The sequence below is a fragment of the Coenobita brevimanus genome, chromosome 79 (genome assembly GCF_032717465.1).
Source record: "Coenobita brevimanus isolate Jiangsu-jjx chromosome 79, ASM3271746v2, whole genome shotgun sequence".
Lineage (NCBI taxonomy): Eukaryota > Metazoa > Arthropoda > Malacostraca > Decapoda > Coenobitidae > Coenobita > Coenobita brevimanus.
Genome location: NC_137032.1, coordinates 16,310,873 through 16,335,189, shown reverse-complemented (window position 1 = coordinate 16,335,189; position 24,317 = coordinate 16,310,873). Strand labels below are relative to the sequence as shown.

Here is a 24,317-nt window from a genome sequence, read left to right as displayed (position 1 = left end):
CAGGTGCTTGCCAATCCCTTATGCTGACCAGTGTTCTAGGCTCTAATGTTAATTCCTCTGATGAAACTGTAATCTTACAAGGTGTAGGGAATAATTACTTCTCTGTCCCTCTGTGCAGAGTGAATTTAGAGTCTGGTTTTGTTGATGGTTCCGTTATGGTTGGGTTGGTTGAGACACTCCCAATGTCAGGTGTAACTTTCTTACTTGGAAATGATATTGGTGGAAGTCAAGTGTGTCCAGCTCCTCAGTTGTCTAGTGAGCCAGTGACTGCGACCCAGGATTGTGATGTCCCTGATGTGTTCTCTGCATGTGCTGTCACTAGCGCTAAGTCTAAAGTTACTGGTGACTTAGAGGATAATGATGATGATGATGTTATCCTAGCTGACACTTTTCTTGCTAATTTGGACCACTCAGCAGATGAGGCAGTACCCCATAGTGTTGATAATTTGTCTCGTCAAGAGTTGGTTGAGTTGCAGGTTGCTGAACCTGAGTTAAAAAGTCTAGCTAACTCTGCTTGCAGTGAGGAAGAGTCAGTTGGTGCTTCTACTTGTTATATAAAGTCAGGAGTACTTATGAGGAAGTGGAGACCCCCAACAGCATCAGCCGACTGTGAATGGGAGGTTGTACATCAAGTTGTCGTCCGTCGTGTTTGTAGGCAGGATATCATTAAAGTGGCTCATGATTCCAGTTTGGCAGGACACCTTGGAGTGAGGAAGACTGTGGCACGCATTTTGAAACACTTCTACTGGCCAGGTATCTTCAGAGATGTTTCCTGGTGTTGTAAGTCTTGTCACACCTGTCAAGTTGTGGGGAAGTGTAATCAGACCGAAAAGGTTACACCTCTAGTTCCCATTCCTCCTTTTGAGGCGCCATTCACCTGTGTGTTGGTGGATATTGTGGGCCCTCTTCCTAAGATTTCTTCAGGATTTTCTTATGTGTTGACCCTGATTGATATGGCTACTCGTTATCCTGAAGCCATTCCACTTAGAAATATCTCAGCAAAGAATGTGGTTAAGGAAATGCTAGGGTTCTTCACAAAGTTTGGTCTGCCCAAGGAAGTGCAGTCAGACCGAGGAAGTAATTTCATGTCAAATGTTTTCAAGCAGTCTCTGAAAGAGTTGGGCATCACCCAGATCACGTCTTCAGCTTACCATCCCCGGACCCAAGGAGCGTTGGAGAGATATCATCAAACACTCAAATCGATGCTCAAGAAATACTGTTTGGAACATCGGAAAGACTGGGATAAAGGTCTTCCATTCATTGTATTTGCCGCAAGAGAATCTCCAAATGAATCACTGGGCTTCTCACCCGTTGAACTACTGTTTGGCCATGAAGTAAGAGGACCCCTTAAGCTACTCAAGGAATGCTGGCTGTCGGAGGAAGATGACGTCAACCAGCTGGAGTACGTGATGAAGTTCAAAGAACGGCTGTCCATTGCTTTACAGCTGGCGAGAGAGAATTTAGGAGCTGCTCAGGAGAAGATGAAGACTTGGTATGATAAGAAGTCCAGGTTATGCCACTTTCAGCCAGGAGATCAGGTTTTGATTCTGCTACCGGTGCATGGGCAACCTCTTCAAGCCAAGTTTAGTGGTCCTTATTTCGTGGAGAAGAAACTCAGTGATGTCAACTATGTCATCGCCACACCAGATCGTAGAAAGAACAAGCAACTTTTTCACATCAACATGCTAAAGTTATATCACAGGCGGGACGAAAATAACCCAGTCTACACCGTAGCTGTTCCACCCGAGTCTGCAAGTGAAGTTCTCCCATACAGCATGAGCCTGAGTGATAGTTTGGGGAAGAATTCTGATATCATGAATGATCTCCAGACTAAGCTTTCTCATCTAACTCCCGAGGAAAGGCAGGAGTCTTCGGCATTACTGCAGGAGTACCCGCAAGTATTCCGTGCCACTCCAGGAAGAACCACTGTGTTGATGCATGATGTCGATGTTGGAGACGCAAAGCCAATTAAATTGGCTCCTTACCGTGTGAACCCAGTGAAAGTTCCTCTCATCCAGAAGGAGCTTGGCTACCTGTTGGACCACAAGATGATTGAGACCTGTCAGAGCGAGTGGAGTTCTCCTGTCTCTCTAGTCCCTAAGCCAGGTGGGTCACAGCGGCTTTGCATCAACTACAGACGTGTTAATCAGATAACCAAAAAAGACATTTACCCTCTCCCTCACGTGGAAGATTGCATAAACAAGATCGGAAAGGTTAGGTACATAAGTAAGTTTGATTTGTTAAAGGGATACTGGCAAGTACCTGTGACTGAACGTGCTAGGGAGATCTCATGTTTTGTAACACTAGGAAAGACTTTTGCATGTTCTGTAATGCCATATGGTATGAAGAATGCACCAGCCACTTTTCAGAAGCTCATGAATGTTTTAACAGAGGGTTTGGCAGGTTGTGTTGTTTATATTGATGATGTATTAATCTTCAGTGACAACTGGAAAGATCACCTATGCCATGTCAGTAAATTTCTTGAGCGTTTGGTTCAGGCTAATCTTGTAGCTAATTCATCAAAGTGTGAGTTTGGTCAAGCTAAAGTTCAGTACCTTGGGTACGTAATTGGTGATGGACACGTTGCACCACCAGCAGCTAATGTTCAGGTTATAAGTAATCTTTCCAGACCTAAAAGTAGGAAAAGCTACAAAGATTTTTGGGAATGGTAGGTTATTACAGGAGATTTGTTCTTAACTTTTCAATTCTTGTATCACCACTTACAGACCTACTGAAAAAGGGAGTTAAATTTGTCTGGACCGATATCTGTGAATCCTCTTTCAGCAAACTTAAAGCTATCCTATTAAGTCAGCCAGTGCTCGCTACTCCAAATTTTGCTAAGCCTTTTAAGATGGCTGTTGACGCAAGTGATACAGGAGCTGGGGCTGTTTTGCTGCAAGAGGATGATCAGGGTATTGAACACCCTGTATCTTATTACAGTTAGAAGTTCACTCCACTTCTAAAGAACTACTCAACTATTGAGAAAGAGCTTTTGGCCTTGATTTTGGGTTTACAGCATTTTTCATTTTATTTGTGTTCTGGTTTTGACCCCATAGTCATTTATACCTATCATAACCCACTGAAATTCCTTAGTAAGTTTAAAGATAAAAATCAGAGATTGACAAGATGGAGTCTACTTCTTCAGGAGTATTCATTAGACATACAACATGTTAAGAGGAAAGAAAATGTTATTGCAGATTGCTTATCTAGACTTTAGACAGATTGTTTTAGAGTAATAAGAAATTTCTTTTGTAAATTTCTTTTTTTTTTCCTTTTGTGGGGAGGTGTTACAAAGCCTATGATTTTATCATCCTTTGTATAATTCTAACGTACAGTATGCTGCGTGTTTGATCACGATTCGCCTCGTGGCTTCCATAGTGACCAAGCTTCCGTGTTCTACCTCACTCCCCCCTTCTCCTCCTTTATAGTAAAGTAAGTCGTTCTTTCTGTTGTTCAGAGCAGGAGTGTCAACTCTTTGTCCCCTATGGCTTCATTTGCACGTCCTTCTTACAAGTTGTATCAAGCTCTGCCGGCGCCTATATAATGAGCTCAGTCTCTGCATTAATTGCCACTTAGATCTACTCCTCATTTTGTTCACATCTCTGTCCTCCCCTGTACAGTTGTTATTATTTTTGTGAGTGCTCAGGAAGTCTTCAACCATCTAGCTGCTGTCTAATTTGTGTATAAGTGTTATTAAATTTTTTTTCTTGTACTGTATAGCATAAGGTGTTAATTCGTAGGCCTGGTAAGGTTTTTGTGATTCATGTGGAGTTTTTGATGTCAGCCATTGTTAATAATATTTTGTATCTGTAATAATATATCTTGCATTAACTGAGCATTATCCGGTTTTCTCATTTTATCAGGGCTGACTTAGATAAATTTACTCTTGCAAATTTCGTGTTAATAGAGGCTATTCCAGTTACCCATATATTTAACCCGTTTTTTGCCATTACATTATCCTTATGAGTCCTGAATGTTTAGTTGTTAGTTTGAGCATTAAACTTTAACTTGTAATTTTACCTAACTCTTTTGTTTTGAACCTGGAACTTTGCGGGACAGTAGTGATTTTAGTATTCTCACTTGAAGTATTCATTATCTCTCTCTGTTCTGTAACAGCCCTCAGGACTAGTTCCTGATGATCCCCCTTTGCTGAACTTTTTCAGTGTCTCAGTTACACAGAGAGTAGGCCAGCATGCGCTCCAGTACAAATTTCTCTATGTACACCAAACTACATGCACAGTACACACTACACTTCCTTTTCAAAATTGTAATTATGGCGTCTCATCACCAAGCCTCGGAGTCCCCAGGGGGGGGACCATAATTGCCCCCACCATCCGCTTTCCTGTCATTCTCTGACTTAATATATCTGTGCTGTTTACTTATCCCCTAATTCTACTATCAAAAATTCTTCGACTATCTTACTTCTACGATGGAACACATTCTATCCATTTCTCCTTTCTCAGAAATCTCCATTCTAGGAGATTTCAATGTTCTCCACCACCTTTGGCTCTCCTTTCCTTTCACTGATCCACCTGGTGAACAAGCCTACATCTTTGCTATCCTTAATGACCTAGAGCAGCTTGTACAGCACCCTACCCATATCCCTGACCGCCTTGGAGAGAGCTCCAACATACTTGACCTCTTCCTCACAACTAATCCTTCTGCTTACTCTGTTAATCTTTTCTCTCCGTTGGGCTCCTCCGATCACAACCTTATCACCTTAACCTGTCCTATCACTCTGGTACGGTCTGTGGACCCTCCAGAGAAACGTCGTCTGTGGCATTTTGGAGCCGCGGACTGGGAGGCTCTCAGGCAGTACTTCTTTGATTTTCCCTGGAATGATTATTGCTTCCATGGCCGTGAGCCATCTGAGTGTGCCTTGCGCATTACAGAGGTTATTCTCTCGGGCATGGAAGCATACATTCCTTTCTCATATCCTTTGACTAACGCAAGAAAGCCTTGGTTTAATCACGCTTGTTCTAATGCTGTCCGCAACGAGGAGAGGGCCTATAAAAGTTACCGGAGCCAACCCACCCCTGAATCACATCATCTTTACGTTTCTGCCCGGAATCGTGCTAAGTCTGTTCTTCGCTCTACTAAAAATAATTTCATCCGTAGTAAATGCTCTCAACTCTCAAACTCGAATTCTTCCCACTCCTTCTGGCACCTTGCCAAAAACCTTTCTAACAACTTTACCTCATCATCCTTCCCTCCTCTTTTCTACTCTGATGGTTCTGTAGCTATTTCTTCTACTGATAAAGCAGATCTCGTCGCACAGACTTTCTCCTAGAATTCCACCTTAGACGATTCCGGTGCTGTTCCTCCATCACTTCCCCCCTCTGACTTCCTCATGGCTGACATTAAAATTTCTTCAGCTGATGTATTTTCTGCCATCACTGGCCTCAGTACTAACAAGGCATATGGGCCTGATGGAGTCCCTCCTGTTGTTCTCAAGAACTGTGCTTCTGTGCTTACACCCTGCCTAGGCAAACTCTTTCACCTTTGTCTGTCAACTTGTACCTTTCCTTCTTGCTGGAAGTTTGCTCTCATTCAGCCAGTCCCAAAGAAGGGTGACCACTCCCAACCCTCCAACTATCGTCCAATTGCTTTAACGTCCTGTATTTCAAAAGTTTTCGAGTCAATTCTCAATAGAAAAATTTTAAGACATCTTTTCTATCACAACCTTCTTTCTGATCGTCAGTACGGGTTCCGTCAGGGACGCTCCACTGGCGATCTTCTCACCTACCTTTCAGACTCCTGGTCATCCTCCTTTCGAGACTTTGGCGAAAGCTTTGCCATTGCACTTGACATCTCAAAGGCTTTCCATCGAGTCTGCCATAAATCTTTAATTTCCAAACTGCCCTCCTACGGTTTCTATCCTTCTATCTGTGCCTTCATCAATAGCTTCCTTTCTGATCGTTGTATAGCCACTGTTGTAGACGGCCATCGTTCTTCTCCTAGATCTATCAACAGTGGTGTTCCTCAGGGCTCTGTCCTATCACCAACTCTCTTCCTTTTATTCATCAATGATCTTCTAAGCTGTACATCTAACCCTATCCACTCATACGCTGATGACTCCATCCTTAACCTTTCCATTCGGTTCCCACAACGCCCATCTCAACAGTTACTTCAACAAACAAGGGATGAGGCTATGGCACACCTAATGTCTGACTTGGCTCGTATCTCTGACTGGGGTAAAAATAATATGGTTGTCTTTAATGCATCTAAGACTCAGTTCTTACACCTATCAACCCGACAAAATCTTCCACAGGTATACCCACTAATGTTTAATAATATTCAGCTTAATCCTGCATCATCCTTGAACATGCTTGGGGTTTCATTTACTCGGGACTTATCTTGGAAAGATCATATTACATCTCTTGTAAAATCTGCTTCCAAGAGATTGGGTGTGCTAAGCCGACTCCGCTCTTTCTTTACCCCTGCACAATTGTTGACTCTATACAGGGGTTTTATCCGCCCCTGTGTGGAGTACAACTCTCATGTGTGGGGAGGCTCCCCACATACAGCTCTTCTCAATAGGGTGGAGTTAAAGGCTTTTCGTCTCATTAACTCTCCTCCTCTTACTGACTCCCTTCAACCTCTGTCTCTTCGCCGCACTGTTGCATCTTTATCTCTTTTCTATCGCTACTTTAATGGTCACTGCCCCTCTGAACTGTCTGCTTGCAATCCTCCACCTCTACGACGGGCGTGTAGCACCCATCTGGCAGCAAACTCTCATCCCTTTTTTGTCCAACTCTCTAATGCAAGAGTTAACCGTTACTCCCAGTCATTCATCTATGCAACAGGTCAACTCTGGAATTGTCTCCCTCTGTCTGTATTTTCTGCTGCCTATGATCTCCAGTCTTTCAAACGCAGTGTGTCTAGGCATCTCGAAATGATCAGATCTTGAATTTGGCTCTCTATTGTATTTTGTTTTTCTCTTGGAGGGAACTGTTACTGCGGGCTCATGGCCTTTGGTTCCTTCTTCCTCGCATAAAATATATATATATATATATATATATATATATATAACCTCATCTCATCAGCCATTTGTGTGTCCACTTGAGGACCGGCCTATCGCTACCGAAGTGGGGACGATACAGCCAATGTATCTCTACCAATTGGCTTAGGCTGTCTGGTAGAGATTGTATGTAGGGTCAGAAGTGCTTGTAAGTGTAAATGTAGTGTTGGAGTGGCTTTGGATGTGTGTGTAGTCTGTGAACCAAGTGTAATCGGCCCGGGCAAGCCGACTGGGTGCAAGCATACTTTATAGTATGCGACACTGGTTCAACCACAGCACCCCTTGTGTCCGCGAGAACCCTCGTTCTTCAGTGTACGAAAACACACACTCTACCACAGAGGCTCCATATATATATATATATATATATATATATATATATATCATCAGCAGCAATTGAGGTCCACTGCAGGACCAGCCTATCCCTACCGAAGCAGGGACGATACAGCCAATATATCTCTATCAAGTGCCTTAGGCTGTCTGGTAGAGACTGTATGTAGGGTGAGATGTGCTTGTAAGTTTAATTGTAGTGTTGTAGTGCCTTTGGATATGTGTGTAGTCTGTGAACCAAGTGTAATCGGCCCGCCTTAAGCCGACTGAGTGCAAACATACTAGTATGCTGCACTGGTTCAACCACAGCACTCCTTGTGTCCGCCAAAGTAGCAAGTGGCTTGGTGAACGCTTCCCAAAGTTTTTACAACTCTGGCGGGAGGCGAACCCGCGCTCACCAGCGTGCGAAATGCACACTCTACCACGGAGGCTTCATAAATAAATAAAGTTATATATATATATATATATATATATATATATATATATATATATATATATATATATATATATATGTGTGTGTGTGTGTGTGTGTGTGTGTTAAGAGTCAGATGTGGGGAATAGCTCAGCTCTCACAGTTTGAGTCGATTTAGACTCAACTTGGTATAGGGACTGAGTATTAGCATAGGGCGTAGTGACTGAATCTGAGACCAAACAGTGAGAGGACAAGACCCCAGGACTAGGTAAAATTTTCGGCCTTTTAACTAAAAAACAATTACATTCAATTTGGATCAAATTTGATGGAATGGATTCTCAAGCAAACATGAAGTGAATCAAAATTGCAAACGACATATTAAGGTAAAGATCACAGGTCAGTGTCAAGTGAAACACTTTTGATCCAGTTTCCGCCAGACTTGGTGGAAGAGTTGTTGATCTGGTCAAACAAAGATGAAATATTTCATGCTTGATAACAGTAGGTTAAAGGTGTATATCACAGAGCAGGGTCAAGTGTTTGGCCGTTGATAGTACGACGCTGGTCTTGGGCTTTCCGAATGTTCTGTACTGTTATTATTTAAAGACTACTTCATTCACTTCAGGAGAGATTATTCTAACAGGAGAAAATTAGTCAGAGCTTTCCTTAATCCCATCACTACTGCGATGCTTCTCTAAGTTGAAGAACTTACAAAGACCTTCAAATTTTTGTAATACAGAGGCTTTTTAAACAAAATAACTGAAAGAAATAAAAAATACGGTTTATAAAATGTATGAAAATGTAGGGACGGCGGGTCACCGAAAACCACTGCAACAAATTCAAGTCTTAAAAGAATGCAAATCCTATCGCTACATTCCCCCCCCTCCTCCCCAGTCAGTACCATCATTGTGTCACAACGATCTAAAGATAAGTCCACTCAAACATAAAGTTGTCATGATTATGATATACCGGTAACTGTTATACGACCATTCAGTGTATAAAAGCATGCCATAAAAAATGTCTTGAGGTTTTAATTATGTCCTTTTACAGCCTCAACCTTCTTTCAATGGTGTTTGGCGTAAATTCATCCCTACATCTTCATGCACTTTATATAATGTATTTCCATGCTTGTTACTACTTGCCTGGAGATGGATGCTGGACTTTGATTCTTGTATTTCTTTAATGAGCTCCTCAGTCTCCTCGTGGATAACTGCCTCATGAGACTTTTTGCCGAAGCCCAGGTTTCTGAACTGATGCAGGGTGAACCGACGTTGCTGTTTCCACAATTCACCTTCCACGAACATAACACCTGTTGGACATACACAGGTAGTAGTATACACCACCACATCTCACACCTCCACACCTCACACATCGAAGCTATTCCACACATTTTCACACTCCACTCTCCACGGACATCACGCCTGTTGTGGATGACTGGATAGAAGTACATATCTCCACAACTTACACTCCAAGAATATCGCATTTGTTGCCAACAAATGGATAGTACATTGGATCCTGAAACACTCGGTTTCAGAATAAACTTTTTCTCCAGACATGCTGTCTAGTGCATTATGACCCAGTCCTCATTACACGACACCTTTTATATTGCTTATTTACTTACTTTTTCTGCTAAATCCTTGGTAAATACAGAAATATTACCCCAAAATTTTCGAAGATACCTATAAAGTTCATCTGCCAGTTCCTCCAATTTACAGCATCTGTGTGGAGAGGCAATGTGGCCTATTCAAGGTGGTGGTGTGCACCGTAGGCAAGGAGGAGCGACTATAATTTCAGCCAGGGAGCTGAACCTCCCCATCTTTCCCTGCATCCTGCGAGAAAGACCTCTGTCAACATGGCAAGCTACTCCTTATGCCAATTTTTATACGGTGGTGAGTGACTCAGACAATTATTTCCCTCTTCCTCACATTTTGGGAGACAGAGACATCTTGAGACCCAGGCACAACACATTAGCCCGAATTGCTCCCGGTACATCACAAACGCTAAAGGAACATGCTGATCTTTTACATGCATTCTTCCTGAGAATTGATCCATACCACATGTGATATACACTATTACAGCACACAGGTGTGTGACGGATGCGACATTTCCACAAACACTCATGGCACACAAAACACAGTACCTACACCCTGTAACAGCCTTTCTCACACATCCCTGGGCACAAACACTACACTTGATAACACTGTCCCACACAATGCAATCCTCATCATAAACATATTACTACTAATGTTGACTACCTCCGCTCCAATACAGTGACCAGTTTCTACATACATGTTTTGTACCTTGCTCTCCAACAAAAAAATAAAAGTTCACACCTACACAGAAAACTACACACATCAGACACAATTCACACATCCACACTGACAGAACTTATATCCACGAAGGAAACTTCGTTTTCATTTACGACTCCATCCTTACAAAGACAACGCAGGCAACACAATCACTCTTGCAGAGTGACACCACATAAGATATAGTCTTTCACTGTAAGTTTTGGTTCCAAATAAATACTTTTTTTTTTTTTTTACATTTACATTTCCTCTGATACCTCCCGTACCAAAAGTTAAATATATCCATCGGCTCTCCCCTGTAAGAGAGGCGCCAAGTCCACCACTGGCAGGGCCTTTAACAGTAAAAACATTGCTTGGTACGAACATAGCCGAGACGACTGCCGAGGTCTTGACATTGCAACACAGTTCGACAGTATGTACACACTCAAAAAAGTATCGTTACACCTACTGCACGATACGAACTGACACCACGAATGAAACGTTTGATAACTGCTTTCCTCGAACCCTACCGAGACGGCTGAATTGTTCAGTACGAAACTCATCAGACCTCCCTGTAACGCTGCTTTTTTGAGTGTGTACATTCTCAGTGAAACCTCACAATACACCTACACCACAACATGCACTCCGCTTCGTCTCTTCCCAAGACATATTGTGTTTGCCCACATTTTTACAAGCCACCGCCTAGCACACGGAACCCAGATTCCCTATCGTCACAACAACAAGAATTCACTCATAGCAAGGATGATGACTTACAAGGATGTAGAGTGGCCAAAGTTCACAGAAGAAAGACGGCAAATAATCAGCACATTAAACAGCACAATCAACACCAACACCTAGACACATCATGAAATTTAATAATATAATTATCACAGATAAACATCTCATTCCATCATTGTAATGCTAGGTGAAAAAAAAGGCTCGACTCCTCGGTTCTAGAACACCTAACGTATTCGAAACCGGGGCTTAGTGCAATAAAGAGAGGTAGGACACAAAAACTCCAGGCAATAACCTTTACACGTACATTACCACAGTCAGACACAGGACAAAACGGCAGATATTACAACACAGTATGTGGTAGAGAAATAAAACCTTAACTAGGATATTAGTATCTCACAGGATACTGGCTTAACAGATACTGATGCCAACACAGTGATTCTAGTGCATAGGTGTACAGGGAATACAGGTGCGTGTGGGAGCGCGGGGAGTGAGTCTCACACGGAGGGGGACGAGGGGAGTGACTCGCAGCGGGTCAGAACAGAGTTATAGTAATATTGGGAGAGAGTAAGTATTATTAACTCAGACTTAGTATTATCTGGTAGCAAACGGGTTTTGACAATTGATTCTATTCCTCGTTTACTTTCACACTAGCGGCTGGGAGGAGATTCTTAAAGAGAGGGTGGAGGACACTGGGAATTCACTGTGTTTACGGTAATACAAGCGGGAGAATATCATTAACACTTTTCTCTACTGTTTCCTGTAACAAAGGACATTGGTGTATTTTACTATAGGGGATTTCTCGGGGTGGTAGTCTTACTGGTTTTCTGCAAGGGCATCACTTGTGAGTCTGATTCACCAGAACTTAGTGTCTCCACTCGTCCTTACTCATCCACCCGCGATTTCACTCGCCCCAATATTCAACATACATTAAGTCACTGTATCACTGTTACACTAATTCTGGGGCAACGTCACACGTAGCATAAGTCACTTAACTAATTCTGGGGCAACACCACACTTAACATAATTCACTCATATAGTGGGGGCGGTGGGGAGACACGCCAGCGACAACTCTGCCAGAATAGGGGCACCACCAAGGGAGGGCGTGCCGACAGGGCATGGGTCGACTCGCAGGGGCGGCCTCTCTCGTCCAGGGCTGCAGGTGGCGAAGGGGCCCGTACTCTCCGGGCTAGGTTCAGGAGTGTGGCCCTCAGGACTGGGGCCAAACAGGTCCAGGAATCTCTGGCTTAGGTCTCGGCTGGAGGTGAAGGTCTTACGCCGTCTTGGGGGCGTGGAGAGATCATGCCCGGGCGTCCTGGGGAGGGTCTGGAGTGACTGAGGGCTGCGGTCCCCAGAGTCAAGGGGCGCCATCAGGGAGGGGCTGCGGCACTGACCTGAATTAGGGTCCATCAGGTGGGTCTTCTCCAGGACCAGGCATAGGGAGCAGAGGCCAAGGGAAGCCGTAGGGCCTCGCTGGGGTTCTCCGATGCTGGAGGTCTGGGCTCTCGTCTCACGCTGGGGTGATGACACTGCCGACACCTCTCTCTGGCTGTGGGGCCCGGCTATCGGCCGTGGCTGCCCAAGGGCGCAACTATGAGGTGCCAAGGCCCGGCTACTGGCCGTGGCCTGAGTGGGGGAATCAGCACACCTCTGGACACCTTCAGAGCAGCAACCGGCCGTCTGACAAAGGTGGGAGCGGCCACAGGCTGTCTCCTGCAGGAGGGAGGGGGAGCGGCTACAGGCCGACTCGGGGGCAGCACCTTCGGAGTGGCAACCGACCATCTGACAAAGGCGGGAGCGGCCACAGGCAGTCTCCTTCTGCCGGAGGGAGGAGCAGCTACAGGCCGACTTAGGGGCAGCACCTTCGGAGCGGCAACCGGCCGTCTGATGAAAGCGGGAGTGGCCACAGGCCGTTTCCTTCTGCCAGAGAGAGGAGTGGCTACAGGCCATCCCTGCAAGGACACCTTCTGACGAAGGCAAGAGCAGCAACCGGCCATCTCCTGATTACCCTCAGGTCGGTGAGACACCGATTCCCTTACGGGGGGTGGGCGGTAACCGGCCATCCCAAAGGAAAAGACACCTTCGGAGAGGCTACAGGCACACTCCTGAGGGGCGTTGTTTGGAGCTGGATATGCAGCTCCACCCCGATCTGATCTGGCGGTTCCACTCCCTGAAGGTAGTGGCCTCTTCCTGCTAGGGCGACAGTGCGACGTCTGGGTGCTATAAGGGTGCACGGCCCGGGCTGACTTATGCCGTTGTCGCACGGCATCCCTTGGTTCGGCTGCGGCTACTCCGTGGGGTCCAGGTGGGGGTGTTGGTGAGTTTCCAGGACACTATGCTGTACATCACGCATTTCAATCATAAGGAATATACTACAACTTAAATTTTACCCTGGAGATTTCTAGTCTCATAAAACAAAGTAACTCACTTAACCACAGCTCCCCCACTCCCCTTCCACACAAGATACCATAACAATGCAGTAGGAGTTAAACAAAGTAATAGACAACAAAGCATAAATCAAAGCAGAAAACTGGAAATTCTTGTAACAACAATTGGCCACTCTAAGGACCCCTCTTGGTACCACAAAATGCAATCCAGAATCACTAAATCACAAACAAGCACCTCAAAGACCGACACCACCTTTAGCTCCAACACCAACACATTCCGTCATACAAAGAAAAAGCTAACATACTCGTGGAACACTACATTAACATAACACAAGCCACCTTACATCAATATGCACTGAGCAGTCATATATATATAGAAAGCCCAGTCCACTCGACCAAACTCCACTTATGAAAAGACACGTGAAATTATCAAGAAAACAAAGAATTTTACAGGCACAGGGTCGGATGACATCAGCAGTGTACGCCTGAAACACTCAGAAGCACACCGCAGCAAGGTCGTCACAGATAATAGCTACCATTCAAACATCTGGACACACATAATAATCATCACTCAGACAAGGACCTTTCTTTGTAGAGACTTTGGGAGACGGTGGCTCAATCGGTAGAGAGGTGGCTTTCGGTCCTACCGGACTCAGGTTCAAATCTCTGCTGGGACAGGGAACAGTTTAAGGATTTGAATTTCATTGTGGCAGACTTTACTGATCTACCAGAAGACCCGCTGACATGTAAAAATACCCCCGCTAATACCAATACACCAGTCCTGTATGAGACAGCCCTAGCACGTATTCATTATTACGGTGGGTGTTAGTGCCGAAGTGGCGATATGTAGAGGTGTACGATATGAAGGAGGACTACTGGGCCTTGGGAGCAGGCTGAGAAGCGTATGCCCTGAGTCGAGCACATAAAAAAAAAAAATTAGCACGCCATCCAAGATAACTGAAAGACTGTTTCTTTACAAAATTACATCTCACATCCGCTTCGCTCCCTCATAACCGGACTCCACAAACACCGTACTAACCAACCTCATACAACACGCATCTGACGGCATCAACCCTGCAAATTAAACACAACATACAATTTTTACAATAGATATTCGTACAGCCTATGATGCCATACACCAACTAACTCTGATCAACACCTGCAATAAACACTGGCATGCCAACTACTTATCAGGCAGACAAATATGTTTCACTCCAGGGCACAAATACCAAACTTTACTAACACAATTCCACAGGGAATTTTTCTTTTACCTACACAGTTCAACCTACAGTATACATGCATTACCGGTATATTCCTACTCCCCAACTGCTCCCAAACAGTAAATGATCAACTGCTCGCAAACAATGAATGATATGCACATGGCTTTACCATAGTATCCACACATCACATCGCAGACACTGCCTGTACTCTGCAACAAGACTGCCTCAACACATTTCAAGTACCGGTATGGGTTGAGGATAACATGTTGATGGCCGCTCCTGCCAATTCTGCTACGAAATTCATCACCAACAGAAATCATGAGCACAGGTTCAGTCCTGACATTTCACTTAACAATTTACCTGTCTCTCCAGCTACTAAAATCCTTGAAATGACGTATGACACTTCACGGACGACATATAAGGCATCAACAGGCGATGGACCCCTAGACTCAGTGCACTCAGGGTACTTACAGGGAAAGATTTTGAGCAATTAAAAGAAACACTTTCCTTGCCTGACAAAAATATATCAGATCAGTGATGTCCTGTGTCTGCCTGGCAAAAGGACCCCACCTTATCTAACCTTCATTATAACCCTTTGCAGACCATACAGAACGACACTCTTTGCATCATCATTGGTTGCACCAAAACCACTCCCACGGCACACAGTCTGAAACTAAAATCCTCCCTCTTACAGAACATCTCGATATGAGAGGCACAGTCCTATGGGGCAGCCTGTGCAAATACACGACACCGTCGTCATTATATGACTGAACTACACAACACAATAAGTACTTAAAATGATTACCACACAAGCATTACCTCACTCTTTTCAGCAATACTCCCCCTCCAGACGCATTAACAGTGATGAAACACCTACGTGCTCACTTCACGTGCAGGGAAAAACGCCTGTCACGTACTATAATACAAGCTCGTCCTTCAAAATCAACCCATCAGAAACATCCTTCTATAGAGTTGATTGAGTACACCCAGCTAGGCTTAGATTTGGACATCGCCTAGCCCTCTTCAGTTACCAGCTTATATTTGGGTTGGGTGGAATAGCAGATGATGCGTGCCTCACTTGCAGAATAAAACATGACACACAATGAAGTACTGGACCATACATGCCATACAAAATACACAGACACAATTTAATAGTGTAAAGAACCTAATAGTTTCTTAGCTGCGATTGATAGGTCTTTGAAATATCGGTGTTAAGTAACAACAATAATATTGTTTGGAAAATACTCCAATAGGCTATTTGGAAATTAACCCTGATATATAACGAGGATCACCTTACACACAGTGTACAGAACTGTCACCCGGGAAGGCTGAATGATCAATGAATTTCTTGATATCCTATGATGATTCAAGTATTATCATCTGATTCTGCATTTGATAACAATACTTACTGAGAAATGTGACAAGTAAATGATATATAGCACTCGCATGAATGGCGTTAATCATCGTCGGATAGAATCATTTGACATCAGCAGTTACCATCTTCTGTGCTGTCAGATTGTTAATTGCTGTATGAATCCATACAATTCATGATGGAGTGCACTGCACTGATTTTATATATATATATATATATATATATATGCACTTACTGACAGTATGGCAATAAAATGCAGAACTACAGTTACTTAACCACAGTTATAGTTCATAAAGTTTACAGGGGGTGTGGGCAAAAAATCATGATTTTAGGTAGTTATAGTAGCCGCAGCGAGAAATGAACGCTGTGGTGGGGCAGGCGGGATGACCTGGGATTCCCCCACTGTTGCCATATCCACATGTCACCGACCATAGAGGTAGGATGTCACCGACCATCGGCCACCGCTGCAGCCCCGCTCCATGATCCTTACCCTGCGTCTCTGGCTTTCTCTTTCTCTCTCGGTTTCTATATAAACTGGTGTATTTCCGAAACTAATTATGAAATTATTATGACTTTTGTTCCACACCACCACTGAGGTAAAAATCAAGGAGAGTTGTCTGTATAAAGGTTTCCCCCCCCTCCTAAATGTGGCATATTTGCGGGGGAGTGCGGCCTTGCCGATACCTCCACCTGACCTATAATTATACACTCGCCAGAACTGACCTGCCCTCAGACAAGGGGGGGGGAAACCTTTATACAGAAAACTCTCCTTGATTTTTACCTCAGTGGTGGTGTGGAACAAAAGTCATAATAATTTCATAATTAGTTTCGGAAATACACCAGTTTATATAGAAACCGAGAGAGAAAGAGAAAGCCAGAGACACAGGGTAAGGATCATGGAGCGGGGCTCCAGCGGTGGCCGATGGTCGGTGACATCCTACCTCTATGGTCGGTGACATGTGGATATGGCAACAGTGGGGGAATCCCAGGTCATCCCGCCTGCCCCACCACAGCGTTCATTTCTCGCTGCGGCTACTATAGGTTTGGAGGTCCCGGACCCAAACTAATTTTTCCCATAAGAAGTTCAGTTTAAATTTCGATGTTTTGAATTTAGATGCGGTTTTTGGGTACATCTGTCCATCGATATATATATATATATATATATATATATATATATATATATATATATATGTATATATATATATATATATATATATATATATATATATATATATATATATATATATATATATATATATATATATATATATATATATATATATATATATATATATATATATATATATTTATATATATATATATATATATATATATATATATATACATACATATATATATATATATATATATATATATATATATATATATATATATATACTGTCTATATATATATCGTTTTCGTTTTCGTTTTTTAAGGCTCCAACATGCTTGCTTGTGTCGGCCTTGGTCACCTAATGGCGGCTCTCCATGCTGCACGATCCATTGCAGCCTCCTGTTCAGTCCCTTAACCCTAAGGTCACACTTAATGACCTCGTCCCATGTCTTTCTCGGTCTACCCCTCATAACCCCACCCCCAATATTAACACTTCTCACCTTCCTCACCCAACTATCATCCCCCATCCTCTCCACATGTCCAAACCACCTCAATCTACCTCTCCTCATCACAACACCAATACACTCCAGTCCCATCCTACCTCTCAATTCTTCCATTGTAAACCCAGCCCCTCCAGGCCTTGGACGCAGGGACGCACTGCACATCCACCTAATCATTGTCATTTCTGTACGTCTGAGCCGGCGAATGTCTTCCTCCTTCACTGCCCAGGTCTCACTGCCATACAGCATTACACTCCTAACACACGCTGCATACAAAGACCCCTTAGCACGTAGGGAGAGCCCCCTCAATGTCAGGAGAGGCAAGAGCTCCCTGAACTTCTTCCAACCACTTCTCACCCTAGCTACAGAGCTAGCTCCAGCCCCACCTCCAGCACACAACATGTCTCCTAAATAACAAAACTCTTCCACACACTCAAGAGATTCACCAGCAAGTTCAATTCTTTCACGTCTGACGATCTCCACCTGCTCACCCCGGCACGCCGTACACATAAAATCAGCATTATCTCGCAGTCTACCTCTGATACCACTACATCTCTTATGCACCCATTTATCACACACACCGCACAAGATGGAATTACTGTACTTCCCACGCCCTTGTGGCAAACTGCACATGGCCACTCTCCCTCGTCTTTGACAGTACCGCCATCAACCCTAGATATCATCACTTTTGTTTTATCTGCATTTACCCTTAAACCCTTTTGCCCCATACCATCTCTCCACTTCCTAAACCTTTCCTCCGCCTCCCTTTCATTCTCTGCAATCAACACCAAATCATCAGCATACAACAACTCCCACGGGAGTCCGTTTCTAAAGTCACGTGAAAGGGCTTCAAGTACCATGATAAACAACATGGGACTCAAGACTGACCCCTGATGCACACCAACATTCACGGAAAACTCATCACTCAAATCTCCATTCACTCTCACCTGGGTGTGAGCACCCACATACATGGCCATAACCACCCTAACCAGCCACTCCTCCAAGCCAAGCTTTCTCATTGCCCACTTCACCACCTCTCTAGGGACTCTGTCAAAGGCCTTTTCCAAATCAACAAAAACAAAATAAAGATCCCTTCTCCTACCAATATATTTTTCCTGAAGCTGTCGAACAATGAATATGGCATCAGTGGTCCCCCTACCTGGCATAAACCCAAACTGCATCTCATCAATATTCACTCTTTCTCTAATCATACCTTCTAAAACTCTCTCCATTACCTTCATTATCTGATCTAAAAGCTTTATACCTCTATAATTCCCTCTTTCCAGGGCATCACCCTTCCCTTTATACACATTTACAATTACACTCTTCAGCCAATCATCTGGGACAACACACTCATAAATAATCCTATTTATCAGGTCAGTGACTAAACTCACCCCTATATCGCCTAAGGCCTTCAACATTTCGGCAGTCAACCCAGACACACCTGCTGCCTTCCCCACCCTCATCCTGCCTATTGCCTCACTCACAGTAGCAGTATATTAGTGGTGTGGGTGTGCTGGAAAGGAAAAATGGGTGAAGTATGTCATGAATGTAATCAGAGTGGGTGAAAGGATTAGTGAAAATTTTGTTCGGTAGGCTCACATATTCATTTATATCGGCGTATTCCCTACAGGCTGGACTGGATGATGTAGAAAAAGGTTCTGGAATGACTTGATGCATGTGGTAAGTGATATGGGGGATGATGAGAGTGTAGTTTTGGGAGGAAACTTAAATAGTCATGTGGGTGAAGCAGCTCAAGGATATGAAAGGGTACGTGGCGGATGCACACATGGCACGAGAAATGAGGAAAGGGAAAGGATACTCGAGTCTGAGAAGGCAATGAACATGCTTGTGTGCAACACGCATTTTAGAAAAATTGAATGTAGGTTGATCACATGAGAGTCTGGGGGAAATAGTAGCCAGATAGCCTATTTTCCGGTCAGGAGGGCTGGTAGGAGGTTGGTGAAGGATGTTCAAGTTATTAGTAGCGAAGAGTGTGTGCTGCAAAACAAATTATTGATATGTGACATGATGCTTGAGGAGCGGGTGATAAAAAAAAAAGAGTCTACGCATCCAGGAGAAAAATATGATAGTAAAAAAAAAATAATAATAAGTAGTAAGGGATGCCTTCTACAGCGAGATGAGTAGACTGGTGGAACAGGGAGCTGTTGGCAGAAATGTTAATGAACAGTACAGAGCACTCAAGAACAATCTCCTGAAAGTTACTTATTCAGCGTATGGATGGACAAGGGGCCCCCCCAAGACGTGAAGTAACATGCTGGTGGAATGAGGGTGTAAAGGCTGCAATTAAGGAGAAGAGAAATTTTTCAGAGAATGGAAAAGGGGTGGTAAGTTAACACAGAGGAATATTTGGCTGCCAAGCGTAGGACTAGAAAAGAGGTATACAGGGCGAAATCTGAGTCTCAGAGACTTACTGCATAACCTAATAGTGTGGAAATGAAGAATATGGTTAATAAGATGGCAAATCGGATGAAGAGGGAAAACAGAGATATCAAAGGTGAACTGTGTGAAGAATGATGAAAGAAAGGTAGTGGTAAACAGTGAGGATATTAAGGACGCCTGGAGAAAGATTATAACCGGTTGCTGAATGAGGAATTTGACTGGAACAGGAAAGGTTTGGAGTCAGAAGATCCAATATTTGGCCCTTGGCCTTTGATTGACGCTGCTACTGTGAGTAGGGCAATAGACAGGATGCAGGTGGGGAAGGCGATAGGTGTGTCTGGGCTGACTGCTGAAATGCTGAAGGCCTCATGGGATATAGGAGTGGGGTTAGTTACTGGTTTGATAAATACGATCATATGAGTGTGTAGTCCTAGATGACTGGCTGAAGAGTGTTACCCCAAGCATGTTCAAGATGATGCAGGATTGAGCTGGATATTATTAAACATTAGTGGGTACTCCTGTGGAAGATTCTGACAGGTTAATAGGTGTAAAAACTGAGTCTTTGATGCATTAAAAACAACAAGATTATTTGTACCCCAGTCAGAGATACGAGCCAAATCAGACATTAGGTGCGCCATAGCCTCATCCCTTGTTTGTTGAAGTAACTGCTGAGATGGACATTGTAGAAACCGAATGAAAAGGTAAAGGGTGGAATCATCAGCGTACGAGTGGATGGGGTTAGATGTACAGCTTCGAAGATCACTGATGAATAAGAGAGAGAGTTTGTGATAGGACAGAATCCTGAGGAACACCACTGTTGATAGAGCTAGAAGAACGATGGCCTTCTACAATAACAGCAATAGAACGACCAGAAAGGAAGCTGTAGATGAAGGCACAGATAGAAGGATAGAATCCGTAAGAGGGCAGTTTGGATATTAAAGATTAATGCCAGACTCGATCAAAAGCCTTTGAGATGTCAAGTGCAATGGCAAAGCTTTCGCCAAAGTCCCGAAAGGAAGATGACCAGGAGTCTGAAAGGTAGGTGAAAAGATTGCCATTGGGGCGTCCCTGACTGAACCCATACTGACAATCAGAAAGAAGGTTGTGATAGGAAAGATGCTTTAAAATTTTTGTGTTAAGAATAGACTCGAAAACTTTTGAGACACAAGATGTTTAAGCAATTGGACGATAGTTAGAGTTGGGAGTGGTCACCCTTATTTGGGACTGGCTGAATGAGAGCAAACTTCCAGCAAGAAGGAAAGGTACGAGTTGAAAGACAAAGGCGAAAGAGTTTACCTAAGCACGGTGTAAGCACAGAAGCACAGTTCTTGAGAACAACAGGAGGGACTCCATCAGACTCATATGCCTTGTTAGCATTGAGGTCAGTGATGGCAGAGAATACATCAGCTGAAGAAATTTTAATGTCAGCCATGAGGAAATCAGATGGGGGAAAATGATGAAGGAACAGCACCGGAATCATCTAAGGTGGAATTGGAGGAGAAAGTCTGAGTGAAGAGATCTGCTTTATCAGTAGGAGAAATAGCTACAGAGCCATCAGAGTAGAGAAGAGGAGGGAAGGATGATGAGGTAAAGTTGTTAGAAAGGTTTTTGGCAAGGTGCCAGAAGGAGTGGGAAGAATTCGAGTTGGAGAGTTAGAGCATTTAATCGGATGAAATTGTTTTTAGCAGAGCCAAGAACAGACTTAGCACGATTCCAGGCAGAAACATAATAACGATGTGATTCACGGATGGGTTGGATCCGGTATCTTTTATAGGCCCTTTCCTTGTTGCGGACAGCATTAGAACAAGCGTGATTAAACCAAGGCTTTCTTGCATTAGTCAAAGGATATGAGAAAGGAATGTATGCTTCCATGCCCGAGAGAATAACCTCCGTAATGCGCAAGGCACACCCAGATGGCTCCCGGCCATGAAAGCAATAATCATTCCAGGAAAGAGTGATGCCCTGGAAAGAGGGAATTATGGAAGCATGATTTTTTTTTTTTTTTACCAGATAATGAAGGTAATGGAGAAAGTTCTAGAAGGTGTGATTAGAGAAAAGATGAAAACTGATGAGATGCAGTTTGGGTTTATGCCAGGCAAAGGGACCATTGATGCCATATTCAATGTTCTACACCTTCAGAAATATTTATAAAAGAATAGGGATCTGAGAAATATATAGGAAAGAAAAGGGGTCTGTACTTTGTTTTTGTTGATTTGGAGAAGGCCTTTGACAGAGTCCGTAGGAAGGTGGTGAAATGACCAATGAGAAAGATTGGCGAGGAGTGGCTCGTTATAGTGGTTATGGCTATGTATATGGGTGTTTGCATCCAGGTGAGAGAAAATGGAGTTTTGAATGATGAGTTTTCCGTGAATGTTGGTGTGCATCAGGGGTCAGTCTTGAGCCCATAGTTGTTTATCATGGTGCTTTAAGCCCTCTCCCATGACTTCAGAAATGGACTCACGTGGGAGATGTTGTATGCCAATGATTTGGTGTTGATTGCAGTGAATAAAAAGGAGGCGGAGGAAAGGTTTATGAAGTAGAGAGATGGTATGGGGCACAGGGACTTGAGAGTAAATGCAGTTAAAAAAAAGGTGATGGTATTTAGGGTTGGTGGGAGAACTATCAAAGAAGAGGGAGAGTGACCATGTGTGGTTTTTCCACAAGGTTGTAGGAATTAATTCCATTTTGTGCTGTGTTTGTGATAAGTGGGTGCATAAGAGATGTGGTGGTATTAGAGGTATACTGTGAGAAAATACTGATTTCATGTGTGTCGTGTATCAGGAAGAACATGTGGAAATTGTCAGACATGAAAGGATTGATCTTGCTGGTGAGTCTCTCTAGTGTGTGGAAGAGTTTCGTTAATTGGGCGAAATGTTATGTGCTGGAGGTAGGCCTGGAGCTTGCTCTGTGGCTAGAGTGAGGAGTGGTTGGAGGAAGTTTAGAGAGCTGTTGCCTCTTCTTACACTCAGAGGGCTCTACCTCCATGCTAGGGAATGTTTGTATGCGGTATGTGTTAAGAGTATTGCTATATGGTAGTGAGACCTGGGCAGTAATGGAAGAAGATATTCACAGGCTCAAACATACAGAAATGACAATGATTAGAAGAATATGTAGCGTGTCCTTTACTGCGAGGCCAGGGGGGAGGGGCTAGGTTTATGATGGAAGAGTTAAGAGAAATGATAGGACTGGAGTGTATTGGTGTTGTGATGAGGAGGTGTAGATTGCGATTGTCTAGGCATGTGGAGAAGGTGGGGGATGACAAATGGGTGCAGAGAGTGAGAAGTGTTAATGTTTGGGGTAGGACTGTGAAAGGCAGACCAAAAAAAGACCTGGGGCGAGGTCACTGACTGTGCCCTCAGGGATTAGGGACTAAATAGGGAATCTGCCAAAGATCGAGCAAACATGGAAAGCCGCCAGTAGGTGACCAAGGGCGACGCATGCAAGCATATTGGGGCCTTTATAAAAGATACAAAATGTATTATATATATATATATATATATATATATATATATATATATATATATATATATATATATATATATATATATATATATATATATATATATATAATCATAGTTTTTGAAGATAATGCATAACAATATATGGTTTAAATGTTTACGGTGGCCATATTGCCTACTTACTGTAGCATTACAAGTAAGTCAGCACACTACACAGAGTAACCTCAAAACACCTAAGGTATTCATAAAAAATTCTGACAGCCTGCAAAGTTTGAGGGTTAAAGCATTGCCACGAGTTGGCGCGATTCTCTATTTAAATAAACTCGTAACATTGAACTTTGGTGGGAAACCGCGAATTCTAATGGAATCCCAGTAAGTATCACTTAGTAAACTGCCACGTATTCACCCGATCGGGAGTATTTTCAAAATATTTTTCACTGTTTCATAAGTGATCGTCCTTGCGCGCGATATTGGTGCTTCCGCTGAGTGATTTGTTTTGGGCATGTATCACTCGCATTAATTCCGTTAGCAAGAGCACGGCCGACACTCACCTCTCTCACAATTTGAATTCAGTCAGACTTAGAGCGCCGTGGGACTAGGTTCGTTGGCCCAGCTTGGAGCAGCGTGTGTACAGCGAGTTCCTGAATCCCCACCTAGCGTGAATCAGTGAGAGGTCCAGCGAGTGTGGCAGTGTCCTTCCTCAGCAACGACGCCCAGTCCATTCCGCTTAGCCCACTCTCTGATCAGTATTTCTTTTCGTTTTTCCTAGGTTTAAGTTTAGCTCTTGAGTGAGCGAGTGAGTGTGTTCTCCTTGTTATTTGAATTCATTTGAAACATGTAACGTAAATTTGTTTAATTGTATTTAATAAATTTACAGTTCTTTTCTTTGAGCTTGATGTAATGTAAACTTGTGTTTTATTTCTCCACATTAAGCTTATTTTAGTTATAGCTCCTAGTTTGCATAAACGCTTTGCATTATTCATAACTGGTACTTAGGCCAGTCCTTTATTAACTTAAATCCATTGTGCCATCTAGGAGATAATGCAACGGCAAGAACTTGTGTATCATTAATAGCATTAGATATTG

General features: G+C 43.4%; 1 protein-coding gene across 1 annotated transcript in view; it reads right to left on the bottom strand.

Annotated features, from left to right (window-relative positions):
* Nucleotides 1–24,317, bottom strand: part of LOC145408928 (methyl farnesoate epoxidase-like) — a 156,094-nt gene that overhangs the window by 112,882 nt on the left and 18,895 nt on the right. The window contains exon 2 of the mRNA XM_080279508.1: nt 8,900–9,066. Coding sequence (XP_080135634.1) covers nt 8,900–9,066 — 167 coding nt within the window. The remainder of the gene's footprint in view (nt 1–8,899; nt 9,067–24,317) is intronic.